This window comes from Salvelinus sp. IW2-2015, unplaced genomic scaffold (genome assembly GCF_002910315.2).
Source record: "Salvelinus sp. IW2-2015 unplaced genomic scaffold, ASM291031v2 Un_scaffold1499, whole genome shotgun sequence".
NCBI classification, from domain to species: domain Eukaryota; kingdom Metazoa; phylum Chordata; class Actinopteri; order Salmoniformes; family Salmonidae; genus Salvelinus; species Salvelinus sp. IW2-2015.
In genome coordinates this window covers 18,841-38,264 of record NW_019942947.1, presented here as the reverse complement: position 1 = coordinate 38,264, position 19,424 = coordinate 18,841, and the positions used below count along the sequence as shown (strand labels likewise).

The 19,424-nt window shown below is 39.8% G+C and overlaps 1 protein-coding gene across 12 annotated transcripts; it reads right to left on the bottom strand.

Annotated features, from left to right (window-relative positions):
• Positions 1-673: 673 nt before the first annotated feature.
• Positions 674-10,233, bottom strand: LOC112071038 (tumor necrosis factor receptor superfamily member 14-like). Of its 12 annotated transcripts, XR_011475729.1 has the most exons (12): positions 7,502-7,753; positions 6,822-6,921; positions 6,602-6,727; positions 6,318-6,473; positions 6,084-6,171; positions 5,721-5,952; positions 5,501-5,590; positions 5,299-5,341; positions 2,672-2,851; positions 1,784-1,864; positions 1,582-1,662; positions 674-795 (listed from the first exon to the last, which is right to left on the bottom strand). XR_011475729.1 is itself a non-coding variant. In XM_070439220.1 (8 exons), exons 1-7 carry the CDS (start codon positions 7,529-7,531, stop codon positions 5,300-5,302), a joined length of 774 nt encoding a protein of 257 aa, XP_070295321.1. In that variant the 5' UTR covers positions 7,532-7,753; the 3' UTR covers positions 2,439-2,851; position 5,299. The 12 variants fall into 12 exon arrangements, 3 of the variants coding, with proteins under 3 accessions (XP_070295321.1, XP_070295322.1, XP_070295320.1); XR_011475728.1 differs by lacking the exon at positions 1,784-1,864; XR_011475726.1 differs by lacking the exon at positions 1,784-1,864 and having other exon boundaries at positions 1,582-1,645.
• Positions 10,234-19,424: the final 9,191 nt, after the last annotated feature.

Here is a 19,424-nt window from a genome sequence, read left to right as displayed (position 1 = left end):
CATCCACATCACTCCAGTATTTACACACAGTAATTCTGTGCAACATTCGTGCTAATTGCTCTTTTATTCCACTAATGAAGAAGCATGACTCGAATCATCACTACTCATATTTCAAACATCCAGCGTGAAAAATAATATAATGTATATCCATGCCTTACCATTAAGTGAATTATTGTCCTTACATTTTAACAAAAGGTGTTTCTATTCGGTTCTGATATTTCATGTTTACATTTCATGTAAACATTAGTATATCGTCATTATTTATGCAACCAACTGACATTTTTTTTTACAATTATATTGTTACCAACAATGGAGTAAAACAAGGGTGGATATTGTGCATATTAATAATCTTACTCTTATAATCAATGGCATCAACAATTGCAAAACTAACGAACCAATGACCGACCAATCAACATTCTTGCAAAAATAATGAACAAAAATGGCAAGTAACATATATTTTAGTTCCGTCTTAGATGAAAACAGTATAAATTCAGTATATCTTCCTCTATGTCAAAATTATGTAAGTTTTGTATCACCTTTGAACCAATCCAAGTGCATTTTTGTTAAATAAAGTTTTTTTTCATCAACAGTAGAGTCGCAGGATTCAACTAATGAAAACTGAAACAAATAAAATGGTATCAAAACAGCATCAAACCCACTTTTCAAGCCTGTTAAAGGCGTTTGGTGGTGGTTGTGGTTAAACACATCCCCTGGCTCTACCAGGGAATGCTTCAGGTGTCTCCCACAGCTCTGCGTGTGTGATGTTCCTGTGGCCTTTGCTGTTCCATTTCTTGACTGCCAGTGCAACACAAGAAATTAAATATCTTAGTCATGTATGTTTATTGAACACTCAATGTCATAGATATGTAGCATCTATGGCCTTCAGATCTATTACTTTTGAAGGCACTTAAGTAACGGATGTCATCCGATCCACTCAAAGCTGCATTAGTCTGAAATGCACGAAAGTCATCACTTGTGCTCGCACTAGGCTTAGATCTGCCAGGATGGCATTGTGTTCAGCAATTGACATAGTCTGGATGCAATCAGGCACCAATATGCACAATCAATGTAAAGAGATGGTGTGAATGAGTGGGGGAAAAGTACACTCTACACAAAGACTTTCAGAATAACAAAGAACAAAATGTGGGTGCCTGAGATAAACTGTCTAAAAGCTAAAGGATATAAACTGTCTAAAAGCTCTGACGAAGGCCGTGTGGCCGATACGTACGCTTATTAAATATCGTGATACTATCAAGAGCAGTGTGCGGTTTCCTTTCCTTCATCGCCGAAATAAACTGTCAAAAGGGGGAGAAAAATACATGAATCAGTGGACAATTTTTCACTAATGTAAATGAACATAACACTTTTTGGGTACTACAATGATTCCATATGTGTTATTCATAGATTTTGATGTCTTCACGATTATTCTAACAATGTAGAAAAATAGGTAAAAAATGAAGAAAAACACTTGAATGAGTAGAGTGTGTCAAAATTTTGATCTGGTACTGTAGATGATGGAACATATTCCCTTTTGCTTACGTGAGTATACATATTTACAATCTAAACCATGTGACCTCTCACCTCTCTGGCTGTAGAAGTGTTCTCACTCAACAGCTCTCAGACTGTGCTCCACCCTCGCTGGGTCCTCTGAGGAGAGGAAGGCTGGGAAGGGATGGAAGGATGAATGGATCAATCATTCAACAAGTCAGTAAAATAAAGGGAATGTTGATTAGCTTAAAAATCCATCTCCCACCCATGGAGAGATCTATATTCTGTATCTTACCCTCCAGACAGTCTCGGGGGTAACGAGGCGGCTTGCCTCATTCCTGGTGAGCTGACAAGGCAGGGGGTGAGTGAATCATCACTGGTTCATACACACACAGGTCAGGGACATAGAGCCTAGTTAATACAACACTACCATATAGAGAAATAGCAATAAATACCTTTTGTAGGCATTAATTCCACCATGGTTCATTGGACAAAGCCTATGGGGAAATTAATGTCGTTTTGGTAGGGTTTTTGGATGAATGTAGAAAATAAGGTCTGGTAAACACAGGCTTAGGAGTTTTGTTCTATGAGATAATCATTAGCTAACGTCAAATTTGTGAATTTCTAAGCATTTCTGTAATCATAAAAAGCACATGAATGCTTCATAATTCATCAAGGTCATGTTAACTGACTGATATTATCTCATAGAACAAAACGTATAATATTTCCTAAGCCTGTTTTAACCTCAGACTTATTTTAGGCATTTATCCTAAAACCCTATTCCTTCCCCATACATTTTCCCAATAGGAGTGTCTGAACAAAGCAGAGGTAACTTAGTTCAGCTTTTTAGGAATACAATCTGGTGAGCTCTATAACATGCCGTCTTAACTGCCCGTGGTAAACTGAATTAAGTTGTGATTATTTTAATTAAATATAAAACTTCAGTCTCACAGACAACCTTATGTTCATAAGTGTAGTGTATAACAAGAGGTGTTCCAGCTCTGAGTCTGGGTTTGATTATGATAATGCTATCTCTTACCTATCCATCTCTGAGCCTGGGTTTGATTATGATAATGCTATCTCTTACCTATCCAGCTCTGAGTCTGGGTTTGATTATGATAGTGCTATCTCTTACCTATCCATCTCTGAGTCTGGGATTGATTATGATATTACTATCTCTTACCTATCCATCTCTGAGTCTGGGTTTGCTCCTGATTTCTGGGCCACTGAAGCAGACTGGGATGTTACTGCCTGAGAGGTTAGTCTGCCCTTTGACCTCTTGAGGAGGATCCAATGTCATCAAGCGGCTTTGTTTCTTCATCAGTGGAGTCATAAGTGAGAGCCGCTCCTTGGTCTCCTCATTCTGAGGGAGAGAAACACAAGACTGATAACAATGCAGCCACAGGCTACTGTAGAGGTGCACCTCAATAGTCTACAGGGGCTTCCTCTATCTCCTTTCTTTCATTGTCACTCATCTGAAGAGGAGACAGGTGAAATCATGATGGTATTTGTTTTCACCCGTCCAGTTCTTTCAGATCAGGAGGGCAGGAAGACATGGTGGGACAGGTGGAGTAGGTTCTGCCTTTGTTATATGATTAGGAAAGTCCCTGAAGTATTTTTGCTGTTTTTTTTAATGAAACAGACAGAGAATTGAAAGTAGCCGAGGCTTGCAGGCTTAGATTTACATTCTGCTTAACATCTGAGTAGTCTGACAAATTCATCATAATAATACTGCTAAACTGCAAACAGTTGTATTGTTGTTAGATTAATTTAACTAAATCCATTTGTCCATTGATTGCAGAGATAGAAAACAGGAAGAGAGGGGTTTTATGAGGAAGGAAACCTTGACCTACAGCTTAGAGTGAAACTAACATGTACAGTTGTATACAGGGAATGCTAGGGACGTTTTTAAAAGTCCATTGCTCTTTTATTTGTTCAGTTCGAAGATTTGCTTCTAGTCATAGGTTACAACTATGTGTTTTGTGGGGGATGTTAAAAGACTGTCAACTGTAAATTATATGTCTATGGCAATTCAGTAAAAAGGTGCATGTATTTCCTTCAGAACTGTGGATAGAAGTGTATTACTTAATGGCAGTAGAACCTGTTTCACAAGGGAAATAAAGAAGTGATACTATCTAGACTACATTTCTAGGGTCAACTCAGCAGAACCTTTTTGAATTCATGCATATTGTGCAGTTGAAAGTCTTGCTGACAAACACCTTAATGATTAGTACAACTTGTATTCTAATGTTGTATCATGCAGGCGCCATGTGTGGGTTCATTGTATTGTGCAGGCGCCACGTGTGGGTTCAGTGTATTGTGCAGGCGCCACGTGTGGGTTCAGTGTATTGTGGAGGCACCATGTGTGGGTTCAGTGTATTGTGCAGGCGCCACATGTGGGTTCAGTGTATTGTGCAGGCGCCATGTGTGGGTTCAGTGTATTGTGCAGGCGCCATGTGTGGGTTCAGTGTATTGTAGAGGCGCCATGTGTGGGTTCAGTGTATTGTGCAGGTGCCATGTGTGGGTTCAGTGTATTGTGCAGGCACCATGTGTGGGTTCAGTGCCCTTTTAGTGTTGTCCTTGTCCTTTCCCCAGAGTTCCCAGTTTACCACAAGTTCACCAGTTTAACAGACACAATCATTGAGATGTCTTATGGTTAAAAGCAGGGCTTGAATTGAGGGGCTATGTGAGGATATAGGCCTAACTATTCTTATAGAATTGGGCAAAAAGCATATGCTACCCCTTGTTTGCTTAGCCTTAGTAAAAACAACAGTCCAGATTATATAAAGCGATATAGGCTTTAACAATGATGAATTCCACAATTATTTCTGCATAGTCCACTAGACTATCGAAGGTCTTGCTCACCCTCAACACGGGTTCTTGGTAGGCCTAAGTCTCCGCAATTCAGAATATTAGTAGTAGGATATGCCTATAGAAAAATACCAAAAAGACAGAAGCGGTATAGAAGCGGTATTCATAGACCAAACAGCTTAACATATTTTTATTCAGGAGAATCGCATTGAATCAGGCTATTCATCTCAGTGCAYCTGAGTTCTTATGCGTAACCTATAGCCTAAACGGAACCGGAAACACCCCCGTCTATTTTGATCACAGATCMTGACAAAGCCTGCACATTTCAGCTATATTTTTCATTGATTCAGCCCACTATCGCCTACAGATTTGATACACATGAAATCCTATATTTAATCTGGATTTCACAAAAAATAGCCTGACTAGGATCCTTTGACTTCTCTCTGCGCCATATGTGTTCCCAATTACGCTAAATGTTGTCCTATTAATAAGCTTTGAATGTTTTCCAATCTATTTGCATAGGCTAACCGGTGTCAGAGGAAGGCCCTAAAAATTGTCAAAGACTCCAGCCACCCTAGTCATAGACTGTTCTCTCTGCTACCGCATGGCAAGCGGTACCGGAGCACCAAGTCTAGGTCCAAAAGGCTTAACAGCTTCTACACCCAAGCTGTAAGACTCCTGAACAGCTAATCAAATGGCTACCCGGACTATCTGCATTGTCAACCCAATATTATTAATCAACCAGGTTGTCACCGAAATAATTATAATATAATAGTAGCCTTACCTTTTCATTTATTTTCATTGCTGCCAATACTGTTTTCTATGTTTGTTTTCACTTAATACTTTGGGATACTAGTGCACAAAAAACATACAGTGTTTAACTCCAATCTGGCAACCCTCATAAAATCCAACATAGCAACAGTAATATGCCAGAAACCAACTTTAAGAAACATTTGAATCTAGATCACATTTACCACAGTGTACAGAATCTGGACGTACCTCAGGTAGCATTTGTAATGATGAGTGCAGTCAGAGCTTGAATCTGTGGGAGAATAAACCAGTAATGAACATGGACTGTGTGAAGGTGAAGCTATAGTTTCATAGCACTTTGACCATATCTTAGTTGTCATCATTGCATTGATAACATGAAGTAATAGAACATACACCTTTAGTCATACGGCTGAAGTTCTTGACAACTCACCATCTACAAAACTAACACCTGCAAGATGCTGTACTTTCTTCTGTTTCATTGTACTASATTGCTTGGTGTTTCCTCTAAATCTGAYGATGCCTAATAGAAGGAAACATATTACTCAATAAAACATTTCTAGTTCAGCCCCAGAGTAAGTAGAGCARTAATAACATCTGCTCAGCTAACCTTAGCACAGTGACTGTTCAACATGTAGATTATATCAACATACCTCTACAGCATTTACTGTCACTGGAGAAAAAGTCACTGKTGTTGGACTTTTTCTCCTCCWTAGAATTACAAWTCYTMTTATTATTATTATTGTTATTGCAAGAGCTATTGGGACTGATGCCAGAACAACACCAATGATGATTCCAGGTTCTATTTGTGAGGATTGTGGTCCACATTCAGAATTGGACAAATTAGTTCCTGGTCTAAGTTCTTGAAGACCGAAGGATTTACACCTGTAACACATAATATAACAGTCTGCGACAGCAATTTGATCATTCAACTTCCCGTTCAATTGTAGATTTGTACTTTAGTATATTGTATTATTTATCTTACACTTTATTTATGTTAACATATGTGAACTTACTCTGTGTGTGGTCGGCAGGATGTTAATGATCCATCTGAATAGGTGTCACCAGTACAGTCAGAACACACAGTATCTGTAGATGTTGTTCCTGCATGAATACATAATTGCATTTCATTATTCCCCTACTAATTATATTATATTTATTGTTAATGATTATTCACACTGAAGTTACCAACTTGACTAAATTGAATTATTACAACACAATTAGTATAATGAGTGAGACAGAAGACCAACCTGTGTGGCTGATGTATTGACCAGGTTTACAGCTGCTGTGTCTCTGGGCTGCTCTACAACCATCCTTAGTTGGGTCTAGACAGTAGAACCCCTCCAGTGTCCCACAGACAGTGTCTGATGAAGGTSTACATGGCTGCTTTACCWTCAAACCCAAACCTATAGAGAAAACATGGCATGTATTATCTGATGTAGATACAACTGACATATCCTCATAGCATAACAACAGACTAACATATCAGTGTTTGTGTCTGGGTTTCAGTACAGACACACAGCACCACTCTTACCTGGATCACAGTTGGTACACACTTTGCATTTCATGAGACCATTGGGCTCATCAAGGAATGTAGAATCAACACAGGGCACACAGCTGGTGCTGGTRARTTCAGTACAATGCTTATGTACATGATTTCCTGGKGAAGAGAKAATCACAATGTCATGTTTTTCTGTTAGTGTTGATGATGTATTAACGTCTGGTGATTCATATGATGTAAAGAGGGTCCTTACCTGGTGAACACATGGGACAACATTCATCACCTATTCTGTACTCAGCTCTACCACATGCAATACAGGATCCAATGCTTACATGCACCAATATAATAGTTATCTGGAAGTAGAGAAAATGTCAGAAAAGAAATCACAAAAATCTAAACTGATGGTGTGTATTCATGAAACTTACAGAAGTAGTTAACATAATTCTAACCCAAATATTCACATTTCAAATAAAATTAAAGTAACTATATGGAACCATTGTAAAGTATTTTGTGAGTGTGTTGGTGCCCCCTGGTGTTTTTATTTTGACTTTAAAGGTGTGACACCAGACCCTAAACCTAGGTCAGCGTTTCCCAAACTTGGCCCTGGGGACCCCAAGGGGTGCACGTTATGGTTGTCGCCCTAGCACTACACAGCTGACTCAAAAAGTCAAAGCTTGATGATGAGTTCATGATTTGAATCAGCTGTGTAGTACTAAGGCAAAAAACTAAATGTGCACCCCTTAAATGTGCACCCCATTCAGTCAATAAATGTGAAAATGTACTTCTCTCCACCACGTGTTTTCTAAAAGGTTTCATTAAAATGGACAGAACTAGTAGGCTAAAAATAACTCTGATTTATATTTCATAGGGGAAATATTTAAATTGATAATTGTTTTTTAAACATGCCAAGCAAATCAGAAAAGTTTCACTTACAGTCCATATCAAGGTTCCAAACTGTGCCATGGTTCCTCAATCCTCTCCAACTCACTGGAAGACCCACACACTGGATTTGTGAAGTTCTTAGGAGTTTTGAAGTATCGAGATGAACTGACCTGTTGAATTCATGTGTTTTAGTACATGTAAATCTAATCCTTTCAATTTGTAAATGATGATATCTTACTGAATTGAATCACTGAAGAAAAAATGAATAAGCTACTTATCAACTATGAGAAGTATGAAACAGAATGAGGCCTGTAGTTATTAGAGAATGTTGCCATCTTTGACACTAGATACAGATACGACCAGGAAGTGATTTTTGTAGCAGGTTAGGAGAGCATTCCGCTAACCCTAACCCCTTTCCTAACCTTAACCTAACCCTCCTAACCTGCGGTGTATAACATCAGAGGTACACTATAGTACAGAGATTCCCAAACGTTACTGTACCAGTGAGTGAAGAAACATGGTCTCCCTCCTTTTTAACCAGCTATTTTTAACCAGCTCATGTTTAAAACAAATACATGTTAAAACACCACTGGAGTCTGGAGATACAACTCATCACTATAACTGGGCCTCTGAGTCTGTTTTCTCCCTGTTGTGCTGTCTGTCTCTGCATCTCTGCTGTCACTGTYCGTCTGTCTCTGCATCTCTGCTGTCACTGTCCCTCTGTCTGTGATTCTCCTTGTTATGATCTGTCACTCTGTAACTTTGTTGTCAGTCTGTCAGCCTGTCTGTCTCTGTGTCTGTCTGTCTATGTTTCTTCTTGTTCTCCTCTGCTGTCCCTCTGCCCTCCCTACCCTTTTGTCAGCAGGTGTCACAGCAGTTCTTCTCTGTCATCCTGTCAATGACATCATCTGTATCCAGGACCATAAGACTTTCCTTTTCAGTTGCCATCAGAATAAATGCCTCCAAGTGATTGTAGGATAGGGTGCTCCGGAGTCTATGTTGTATGAATTTGAGAGTTGAGAAGCTCCTCTCATCGGCTACCCGGATGACAGACAGGGTGGATAGGAACTTGTACCCCAGGCCTACAACATGGTAAGCCTCTGTCAACAAGATGTACCACCGTAGACGTTGATAACAACATACAGCACAGTTCTTACATGTTGAACAACTTGTATTCATCATCTCCACGTATTCTTCATCATGTCCATCTGCAGGTATCTCACCCACAGTCCTGGTTGTGTACTTCTCCACTGTTGATGTTTTCAGTCTCTCCCATTGACCGGCAAAACTAGTCAACTAAAGCAAGAGTTCGCTTAGTTTTGTGAGTGATGTCTGGGGCAATCCATTATATTGTATCCCTGAGAACCTGCTGGGGTCCAGATGAGTAACGTGCCTGGTGTCAACAAGAGCTGACAGATGCTCTCAGTGACTGTATCCATGATGACATAGTGCACCTTAGTCTTGTAGACCCTCTCTGCATCCCTATCGTGGTATCATGGCCTCTCTGCATCCCTATCGTGGTATCATGGCCTCTCTGCATCCCTATCATGGTACCATGGCCTCTCTGCATCCCTATCATGGTAGCATGGCCTCTCTGCATCCCTATCATGGTATCATGGCCTCTCTGCATCTCTATCATGGTATCATGGCCTCTCTGCATCCCTATCATGGTATCATGGCCTCTCTGCATCCCTATCATGGTATCATGGCCTCTCTGCATCCCTATCATGGTATCATGGCATGGTCTTCCTTTTATTTGTTCTCTTCTGAGGCATCTCAGCTTGCACTTCCAGTTCGTTGTCTTCATCCTGTCCTGTCCAACCTGTGTGGCTGATGTATTGACCAGGTTTACAGCTGCTGTGTCTCTGGGCTGCTCTACAACCATCCTTAGTTGGGTCTAGACAGTAGAACCCCTCCAGTGTCCCACAGACAGTGTCTGAYGAAGGTGTACATGGCTGCTTTACCTTCAAACCCAAACCTATAGAGAAAACATGTCACTTGGTATCTGAAGCTAAATGTAAAGTCTGTTGTATTTCATCAAAACAACAGCTGATATAGTAAAGTAGCTCAGTGTTTATGCCCAGAACACAGAATTCTCACCTGGATCACATGTGGTACAGTTGTTGCATGTTGTTTTACCACTGGGCTCATCAAGGAACGTGGAGTCAATACAGGGCACACAGGAAGGTGTATATGTAGATTTAGTACAATGACAATTTTTTGGGGGTATTATTATTATCATAATTATTATAGTTTTATTATTATAATTAACCCCTCGTAAAAATACACAAGGTCCTTACCAGGCCTACACATTATGCAATATCTATCACCTATTTTATAGATGAGGTGATCATATGTGAAACAGGGTTCAATGTTTAGAAGTATAAAATGTATCTGCAAATAGAGAAGAAATAAAACATCAGCATACATTACATTTAAAGATGTGACACCAAACCCAAGAGAACCTGTTATCTGCAAATTCAGTCAATAAATGTTACTGAAATGTACTTCTCCCTACCACGTTTTTTCTACGAGGTTTCAGTCAAATTATATAGTAGGCTAATAATAACTGATTCATATTTCATGAAGGAAATATTTACATTTGATAATTCGTTTTTTATACATGCCAAGCCACAAAATGTGCAAATCAGAAATGTTTCACTTACAGTCCATATSAAGCTTTCAAACTGTTCCATGTTTCCTCAATCCTCACCTACTCACTGGAAGACCCACATACTGGATTTGTGAAGTACTTAGGAGTTTTGAAGTATTGAGATGAACTGACCTGTGGACGTAATGTATTTTAGTACATGTACTGTATAGTAAGAATAGCTCTATTATATTCTGCTAAAATATTGCATACACTGCCCAGTTAATAAATAAACTCAACAAAAAAAGAAATGTCCCCTTTTCAGGACCCTGTCTTTCAAAGATAATTCGTAAAAATCCAATTAACTTCACATATCTTCATTGTAAAGGGTTTTAACATTGTTTCCCATGCTTGTTCAATGAACCATAAACAATTAATGAACATGCACATGTGGAACGGTCGGCAACAGCTGTAATAGCTTACAGACGGTAGGCAATTAAGGTCACAGTTATGAAAACACTAAAGAGGCCTTTCTACCGACTCTGAAAAACACCAAAAGAAAGATGCCCAGGGTCCCTCCTCATCTGCGTGAACGTGCCTTAGGCATGCTGCAAGGAGGCATGAGGACTGCAGATGTTGGATCGGAGGGTGAGGGCTAGGGCCATTCCTCCCAGAAATGTCCAGGAACTTCAGGTGCCTTGGTGGATGAGTAGGGTAACATCTCACAGCAATAACTGGCAAATCTGGTGCAGTCCATGAGGAGGAGATGCACTGCAGTACTTAATGCAGCCGGTGGCCAGATACTGACTGTTACTTTTGATTTTGACCCCCCCCCCTTTGTTCAGGGAGACATTATTCCATTTCTCTTAGTCACATGTCTGTGGAACTTGTTCAGTTTGTGTCTCAGTTGTTGAATCTTATGTTATTTCAAATATTTACACATGTTAAGTTTGCTGAAAATAAATGCAGTTGACAGTGAGAGGACTTTTCTTTTTTAATGTTTATAATATAGTACTGTACGTTGGCTGGCCACCCCTGAGTTATCAGTCACCACCATCAATGTGAATAAAATTGAACCGAATCTTAATAAAATATAATATCCTTTCACTTAGTAAATTATGATATCTTGCTGAATTGAATCACTGCAAAAAAAACTGTAATAAGCTAATTATCAACTTTGAGAAGTATGAAACAGAAAATGGAAAATAGTTAGAATGGTGCCCTCTTGTGGTGAAGTAGCCTTGGACATGGAGCAATGTCCTTTCTACCAAAGACAGCACAGTATGAAGATCGACTAAAACTGCTTCACCAATAGGAATCCTCGATCACACTTGTAGGTGATGTCATGGCGACTCATGCTTAGAAACATGTAATCGGGTCTAACGACTGTCTCGAGATGAACTGCGCATGTGGAAGCCGTCAAATCAAAGATACGCGTTTGATATAGAGTCGTTTTTGACAAAAATATAAACTTGTCAGTTTATCACTTTCACGAGGTAGGAGTAATAACATGTTCAACTACTTAAGACATGGGATCCAATCTAGGTTGTGCCTTTAGATTGAGAATATACAACTAAGAAGGAATTCTTCACTTCTTAAAACCCGGCCAGGGGCCTCATAAACCGTGCATATGTACAAAATAGACCCTAAAACATGCGTGTGCCAGTTTTCAAGCAGAAGTTGGCATTTATAAAAACGTTACTTGATATGAAAATGTGCTAATCTTCCCGTAAACTTTAGTCCATGCCTACGCAAAGTTTCTAGTGGTTAAAGTATATAATTGATAACAGGCAAGTAGACTAGTATTTTGTGCAAATGGGGGATATGATGGACAGGCTTATTCATAACAATAAACAGGTTAATAACAAGATGCAATCATTTCCCCTTAATGAGAAGAGAGAATATATTTTGATAATCTTTACATTAAAAAATAAAGTCAAGTTTATTTCGCCGACATCGGACTCTGGAGCAGTGGAAATGCGTTCTCTGGAGTTATTAATCAAGCTTCACCATCTGGCAGTCCGATGGACGAATCTGGGTTTGGCGGATGCCAGGAGGACGCTACCTGCCCCAATGCATAGTGCCAACTGTAAAGTTTGGTGGAGGAGGAATAATGGCCTGGGGCTGTTTCTTCCATGGTTCAGACTCCTTAGTTCCAGTGAAGGGAAATATTAACGCTACAGCATACAATGACAGTTTAGACAATTCTGTGCTTCCAACTTTGTGGCAATAGTTTGGGGAAGGCCCTTTCCTGTTTCAGCATGACAATGGCCCCAAGCGAGGACCGTTCAAAAATGGTTTGTTGAGTTTGGTGTGGAAGAACTTGAATGGCCTGCACAGAACCCTGACCTCAACCCCATTGAACACCTTTGGGATGAATTGGAACGCCGACTGGGAGCCAAGCCTAATCACCCAACATCAGTGCCCGACCTCACTAATCCTCGTGGCTGAATGGAAGCAAGTCCCAGGAACAACGTTCCAACATCTAGTGGAAAGCCTTCCCAGAAGGGTGGAGGCTGTTATAACAGCAAAGGAGGCCCTACTCCATATTAATGCCCATGAGTTTGGAATAAGATGTTCGACAAGCAGGTGTCCACATACTTTTTCATGTAGAGTATTTCACATTGGTTTAGATGGTACAATGACTCTACAGCAGGGGTTCCCAAACTGTTTCACTCAGGCCCCCCTTCCAACATTGGGGAACATCCCACGCCCATGTCTATTTCTATGGGCACAAGCACTTTTCATGACACAAACTGTTCACATCCCTCGTGTTGGTGTAGAGAATTTAGCAGGTTTAAAGCATATTTCCTGCAATTCTACACATCTTGTCACAGGGTGCAGAGAACATTTAGCTGTTTTAACAGGTCATTTTCTTGCAATTCTATACATTTTGCCATGTCTAATGTGTATTCATGTCATCTTTGAGTGTCTCAAACATTACAACAAAATCTATGGGCTAACAAAACCTAGCTAAAATGTTTGCTGACATGTTTCCTGTTTCCTGATCAGGACATTTCTGACAAGTTATAAATTGTTATGCAATGCCTGACAAGAGAAACTGATTACACTCTACCCAATTTCGAAATTGCACCTTCGGAATTCTGATCGGATTTATGTAATAACTCTAAAAATGTAAAAGCGAGGTGTCACTTTGCTTTGGGAGTTTTGATGCGTATACTAATTCAAAGCCATATGTTACATGTATAATGTGTATTCATGTTATCTTTGAGTGGCTCAAACATTACAACTAAATCTATGGCTACAAAACCTATCTAAAAAACATTAGATGACATGGGCAAATTGATCTGGACATTTCTGACATGTTATAAATAGCTCTAAGTTATGCAATGACTGACATGACAAGAGGAACTGATGCACTACCCAATTTGAAATTGCACCTTCGGAATTCTGATCGGTTTTATGTAATAACTCAAAACATTAAAAGTGAGGTGTCACTTCGCTTTGGGACTTTTGATGCGTATACTAATGCAAAGCCATATGTGACTTGTTTCAGGTAACTAGGTGTATGTCGTGTGTCAGTACTTTACAGGAGAGGCATTTTAATGTAAAGATACATTTTTTTATCAAAATGCATTTTTTTTGCAAGAAATGCCTGCTGGAACATGTGAACTTTCATGTGCCTTAATAACAAACTTGTATGCCATCTGTAAATACAAATTAAATTGTTAAATTACGAACCTAGTTGGTTTAGCCACGAAAAAAGACAGGAACCTTCCTGCTAGCCATCATTGGCTGAGATAATGGATGGGCTGGACATGCCGAAAGATACGTTTGGATTGGTCTGCCATGTAGCACACTTCTGTCTATAACATGAGTTGCTCAGTATGTGTAGATAATCCATTCTAGCGTGGCTATTTTGAAAGATATCACGAAGAACTGCATAAGTGTTGCTAATGCACTTTCTGGAGGACCGAGTTTTGAAATCAGTGGAATACCTGGTGGAAGCAGAGTATGATAGCTAAGGAGATGGAAAAAATTCCGCCGCTTGATTGCAAATAATGCGGCGGGAGTCAGAGAACACACAGAAAAAGGCTGTTGTATAAAACATCTGTTTCTGGTTTACATCTTCAAACTATGGGCAACCATGGCATCCATGACAGAGGGAGTAGAGTTCATCCATGTATGCGGGTAAGAGAGTCTAGCTAGCTATATTTTCAGATATTATACGTTTCTAATTTTGTCAAAGTCGTTTTCACTGCAAGTTAAAGAGTACTGTTAGCTAGCTAACTAACCTTAGCTGGCTGGCTCGCTAGCTAACGTTACGTGTATGATCTGTGGAGTAATATTGTTTGTACCTCAGAATCAATTGCATTGCTAGTTATAGCCTAATATTAGCTAGCCAGCTTACATTGAACCTAGCTAGTTGGTTAGCTTTAGCTACCAGCAGATTGATGCAGGATAGTAACATTATGATTTGGGATTATAGTTAACTGTTTTGCTAGCTAGCTAACGGTGACTAACCCCATTCCATACAAATTTGCGCAACCGCGACATTCATACGAGGCTGCAATGAAAACCAATGGGGCTGTGGCAACTGTGTTGACATCAAAATCTGGGGTGTGAACTACGTTTCAATTCAAGCGTTGATTGACATGGTAATGGCTCTATAGTATTTTTTGATTTTATTTCACCTTTAATTAACCAGGTAGGCCAGTTGAGAACAAGTTCTCATTTACAACTGCGACCTGGCCAAGATAAGGCAAAGCAGTGCGACAAAAAACACAGAGTTACACATGGGATAAACAAACGTACAGTCAATAACACAATTTAAAAATCTATATACAGTGTGTGCAAATGAAGTAAGGAGGTAAGGCAATAAATAGGCCAATAGTGGCGAAGTAATTAAAATTTAGCAAATTACACGAGTGATAGACGTGCAGATGAGGATGTGCAAGTAGAAATACTGGTGTGCAAAAGAGCAGAAAAACAAAAACAAGTATGGGGATGAGGTAGGTAGTTGGTGGGATGGGCTATTTACAGGTGAGCTGTTTACAGCTGCAGCGATCGGTTAGCTGCTCTGACAGCTGAAGCTTAAAGTTAGTGAAGGAGATATAAGTCTCCAACTTCAGCCATTTTTTTGCAATTCGTTCCAGTCATAGGCAGCAGAGAACTGGAAGGAAAGACTTGGGGATGACCAGTGAAATATACCTGCTGGAGCGCGTGCTGCGGGTGGGTGTTGCTATGGTGACCAGTGAGCTGAGGTAAGGTGGAGCTTTACCTAGCAAAGACTTATAGATGACCTGGAGCCAGTGGGTATGGCTACGAATATGTAGCGAGGACCAGCCAACGAGAACATACAGGTCGCAGTGGTGGGTGGTATATGGGGCTTTGGTGACAAAACGGATGGCACTGTGATAGACTGCATCCAATTTGCTGAGTAGAGTGTTGGAGGCTATTTTGTAAATGAATATCGCCGAAGTCAAGTTGGTAATAGTCTGTTTTACGAAGGTTGTTTGGCAGCATGATAGTGAAGGAGGCTTTGTTGCGAAAGTAGGATGTTCGCAATTTTCTAGATTTTTATTTTTGGATTGGTATGACCCTTTAATGTGGTCTGGAAGGTAGGAGTTTACAGTCTAGCAGACACCTAGGTATTTTCATAGTTTGTGCACATATTCTGAGCTAGCAACCATCAGAGTAAGGTGATACCTCTTTCGGCGAGGGTAGTGCGGGCAGTGGGCGATCGGTCTCGAAGAGGATTCATTTCGTTTTTTACTAGGCATTTAAGACAGTTGAGGCACAAAAGGGTGTTGGTATGTGCATTGCAAGCTTGTTTGGAGTTTGTTAGCACAGTGTCAAAGAGGGCAGATTTATACAGAATGTGTCGTCTGCTTGAAGTGGATCAGGGAATCGCCCCAGGAGGCGATATGCGATGATAGCAGTTGAAGTCGGAGTTTAAAACTTAGGTTTGGAGTCATTGAAAACTCGTTTTTCAACCACTCGCAACATTTCTTGTTAACAATAATATATTTTGGAGCAAGTCGGTTAGGACATCTAGCTTTGTGCATGAACAAGTTTTTTCCAGACAATTGTTTACAGAGCAGCATTATTTCACTTGTAATCACATTCCAGTGGGTCAGAAGATTACATACATAAGTTGATGTGTAATAACACTTGATTCAAGAAGAATTATGTCATGGTTTAGAAGCTTCTGATAGCTGTGGACATAATTTGAGTCAATTGGAGGTGTACCTGTGGATGTATTTCAGGGCCTACTTTCAAACTCAGTGCCCCTTTGCTTGACATCACGGGGAAATAAAAAGAAATCAGCCAAGACCTCAGAAAAAAAATGGAGACCTCCACAAGACTGGTTCATACAATATATTGAAGCAACAACTCAAGACATCAGTCAGGAAGTTAAAGCTTGGTCGCAAATTGGGGTCTTCCAAATGAACAATGACACCAAGCATACTTCTAAAGTTGTGCAAAGGGGCTTAAGGACAACAATGTCAAGGTATTGGAGTGGCCAATACAAAGCCCTGACCTCAATCCAATAGAAAATTTGTGGGCAGAACTGAAAAAGTGTGTGTGAGCATGGAGGCCTACAAACCTGACTCAGTTCACCAGCTCTGTCAGGAGGAATGGGCCAAAATTCCCCCAACTTATTGTGGGAAGCTTGTGGAAGGCTACCCGAAATGTTTGACCCAAGTTAATCAAGTTAAAGGCAATGCTACCAAATACTAATTGAGTGTCTGTAAACTTCTGACCCACTGGGAATGTGATGAAAGAAATAAAAGTTGAAATAAATCATTCTCAATACTATTATTCTGACATTTGACATTCTTAAAATAAAGTGGTGATCTTAACTGACCTAAAACAGGGAATTTTTACTTGGATGAAATGTCAGGAATTGTGAAAAACTGAGTTTAAATGTATTTGGCTAAGGTGTATGTAAACTTCCAACTTCAATTGTATTATATTGGTGCTTGTAAGCATTGGATGCTGTATTGCATGTGGTAGAGCTGAGTACAGAATATGGGATGATTGTTGTCCCATGTGTGCACCAGGTAAGGACCCTCTTTACATGATATGAATGACCAGACGTTAATACATCATCAACACTAACAGAAAAACATGACATTGTGATTCTCTTCACCAGGAAGTAATGTACATAAGCATTGTACTGAATTCACCAGCACCAGCTGCATGCCCTGTGCTGATTCTACATTCCTTGATGAGCCCAATGGTCTCATAAAATGCAAAGTGTGTACCAACTGTGATCTAGGGGGTGGTCCAGTGTAAGGGTGGTCCTGTGTGTCTGTACTGAAACCCAGCCACAAACACTGATATGTTAGTCTTGCTGTTATGCTATGAGGATATGTCAGTTGTAATCTGCATCAGATAATACATGCCATGTTTTCTCTCTAGGTTTGGGTTTGAAGGTAAAGCAGCCATGTACACCTTCATCAGACACTGTATGTGGGACACTGGAGGGGTTCTACTGTCTAGACCCAACTAAGGATGGTTGTAGAGCAGCCCAGAGACACAGCAGCTGTAAACCTGGTCAATACATCAGCCACACAGGTTGGTCTCCTCTCAACATTCACTCAATCATTCATTTTAACATTATGATGTTTTTGATTTACATTTATTCTATTGGGTTCTTTTAAATTGTGAAGGTTATTAAGTTAAGTTTCATTAGTCGTATGTAAAGGATATGGTATACACCGTCCAATTAAATGCTTATTTGCAGGTTCCTTCTCGACAATGTAACAACAACAATAAATAAATAAAATCTAAGAATATGAACATAAAGTAAATGGCTTATTAGAATATCATAAACCTTTTAGATTAATTATAATACAGGAAGGCACTATTTTATAGGACAATATTTACACGTGATTTGGGGAAAATATGATTGGGGGCAAGTGTTTAAATTGTGCAGTATTTAGCAGTATTTACAATTAACCCAATTTCCTTCTGAAAAAGCATTTTAATTTCATACAATGTGCACTAATGGCAATACATGACTGCCCTCTAGAGGTGACCCCAAATGAAATCCGTGTGAAATACCAAGCCAGGAAGCATGTGAAAGACAACTGTTTAGAATGGCCTGGAGAGGATAACAAAACGAAACAGGTGTCAACATACAGTACCAGTCAAAAGTTTGGACACACCTACTCATTCCAGGGTTTTTCTTAATTTTTACTATTTTCTACACTGTAGAATAATAGTGAAGACATCAAAACTATGAAATAACACATATGGAATCATGTAGTAACCAAAAAAGTGTTTAACAAATCTAAGTATATTTTATATTTGAGATTCTTCAAAGTAGCCACCCTTTGCCTTGATGACAGCTTTGCACAGCATTCCATGGCTTTTTTTTTGCAACTCTGCCTAGAAGTAACTTGTAACACAATATAACGTGTTAGTCCAGTTAGTTGTCGGAGATTGCTCCAGTGAGAAACCTAAAACATAATCGCTGTGGGTGAATCTTCCTTCCTCTACATCCAAACGTTTTTACTAGATGATGCTCATACACTGAGTATAACAAACATTAGTAACACATTCTAAATATTGAGTTGCACCCCCCCTTTTGCCCTCAGAACAGCCTCAATTTGTCGGGGCATGGACTCTACTAAGTGTCGAAAGCATTCCACAGGGATGCTGGCCCATCTTGACTCCAAGGCTTCCCACAGTTGTGTCAAGTTTGCTGGATGTCCTTTGAGTGGTGGACCATTCTCGATACACACAGGAAACTGTTGAGCGTGAAAAACCCAGCAGCGGTGCAGTTCTTGACACAAACCGGTGGACCTGGCACCTACTACCACACCCTGGTTAAATGCACTTACATCTTTTGTCTTGCCCATTCACCCACTGAATGGCACACACACACAATCCATTTCTAAATTGTCTCAAGGCTTAAAAACCTTTCTTTAACATGTCTACACCCCTTAATCTACACTGATTCACATTTCCACAAACTTCAAAGTGTTTCCTTTCAAATGGTACCAAGAAAATGCATATCCTTGCTTCAGGGCCTGAGCTACAGGCAGTTAGATTTGGGTCTGTCATTTTAGGCGAAAATTGAAAAAAAGAGTCTGATCCTTAAGAGGAAGTGTAGCTTATAAACAAAGTTATCATATCACAAGTTCCATTCTCCTCTTCCAGCATTATCACGAGTTCCTCACACCTTCACGTAAACAAGAGAACTGAATTTAAAGGCAGTTCTTAGAAAAGTCACATTCACAGTGTATTTGAAAGGACTTTAGGTGTGCTTGATCTAGGCACAATGGAAAGAACTGAAGTGTCCCAAAAGTGTAAACTCTGCCTGCTGGTTAAGCTAAATCATGAGCACCTGAAGTATGTCGTGGAAATTCTAAACATTAAAGGGAAAGCAAGAGAGGTTGCAGGTTCTCT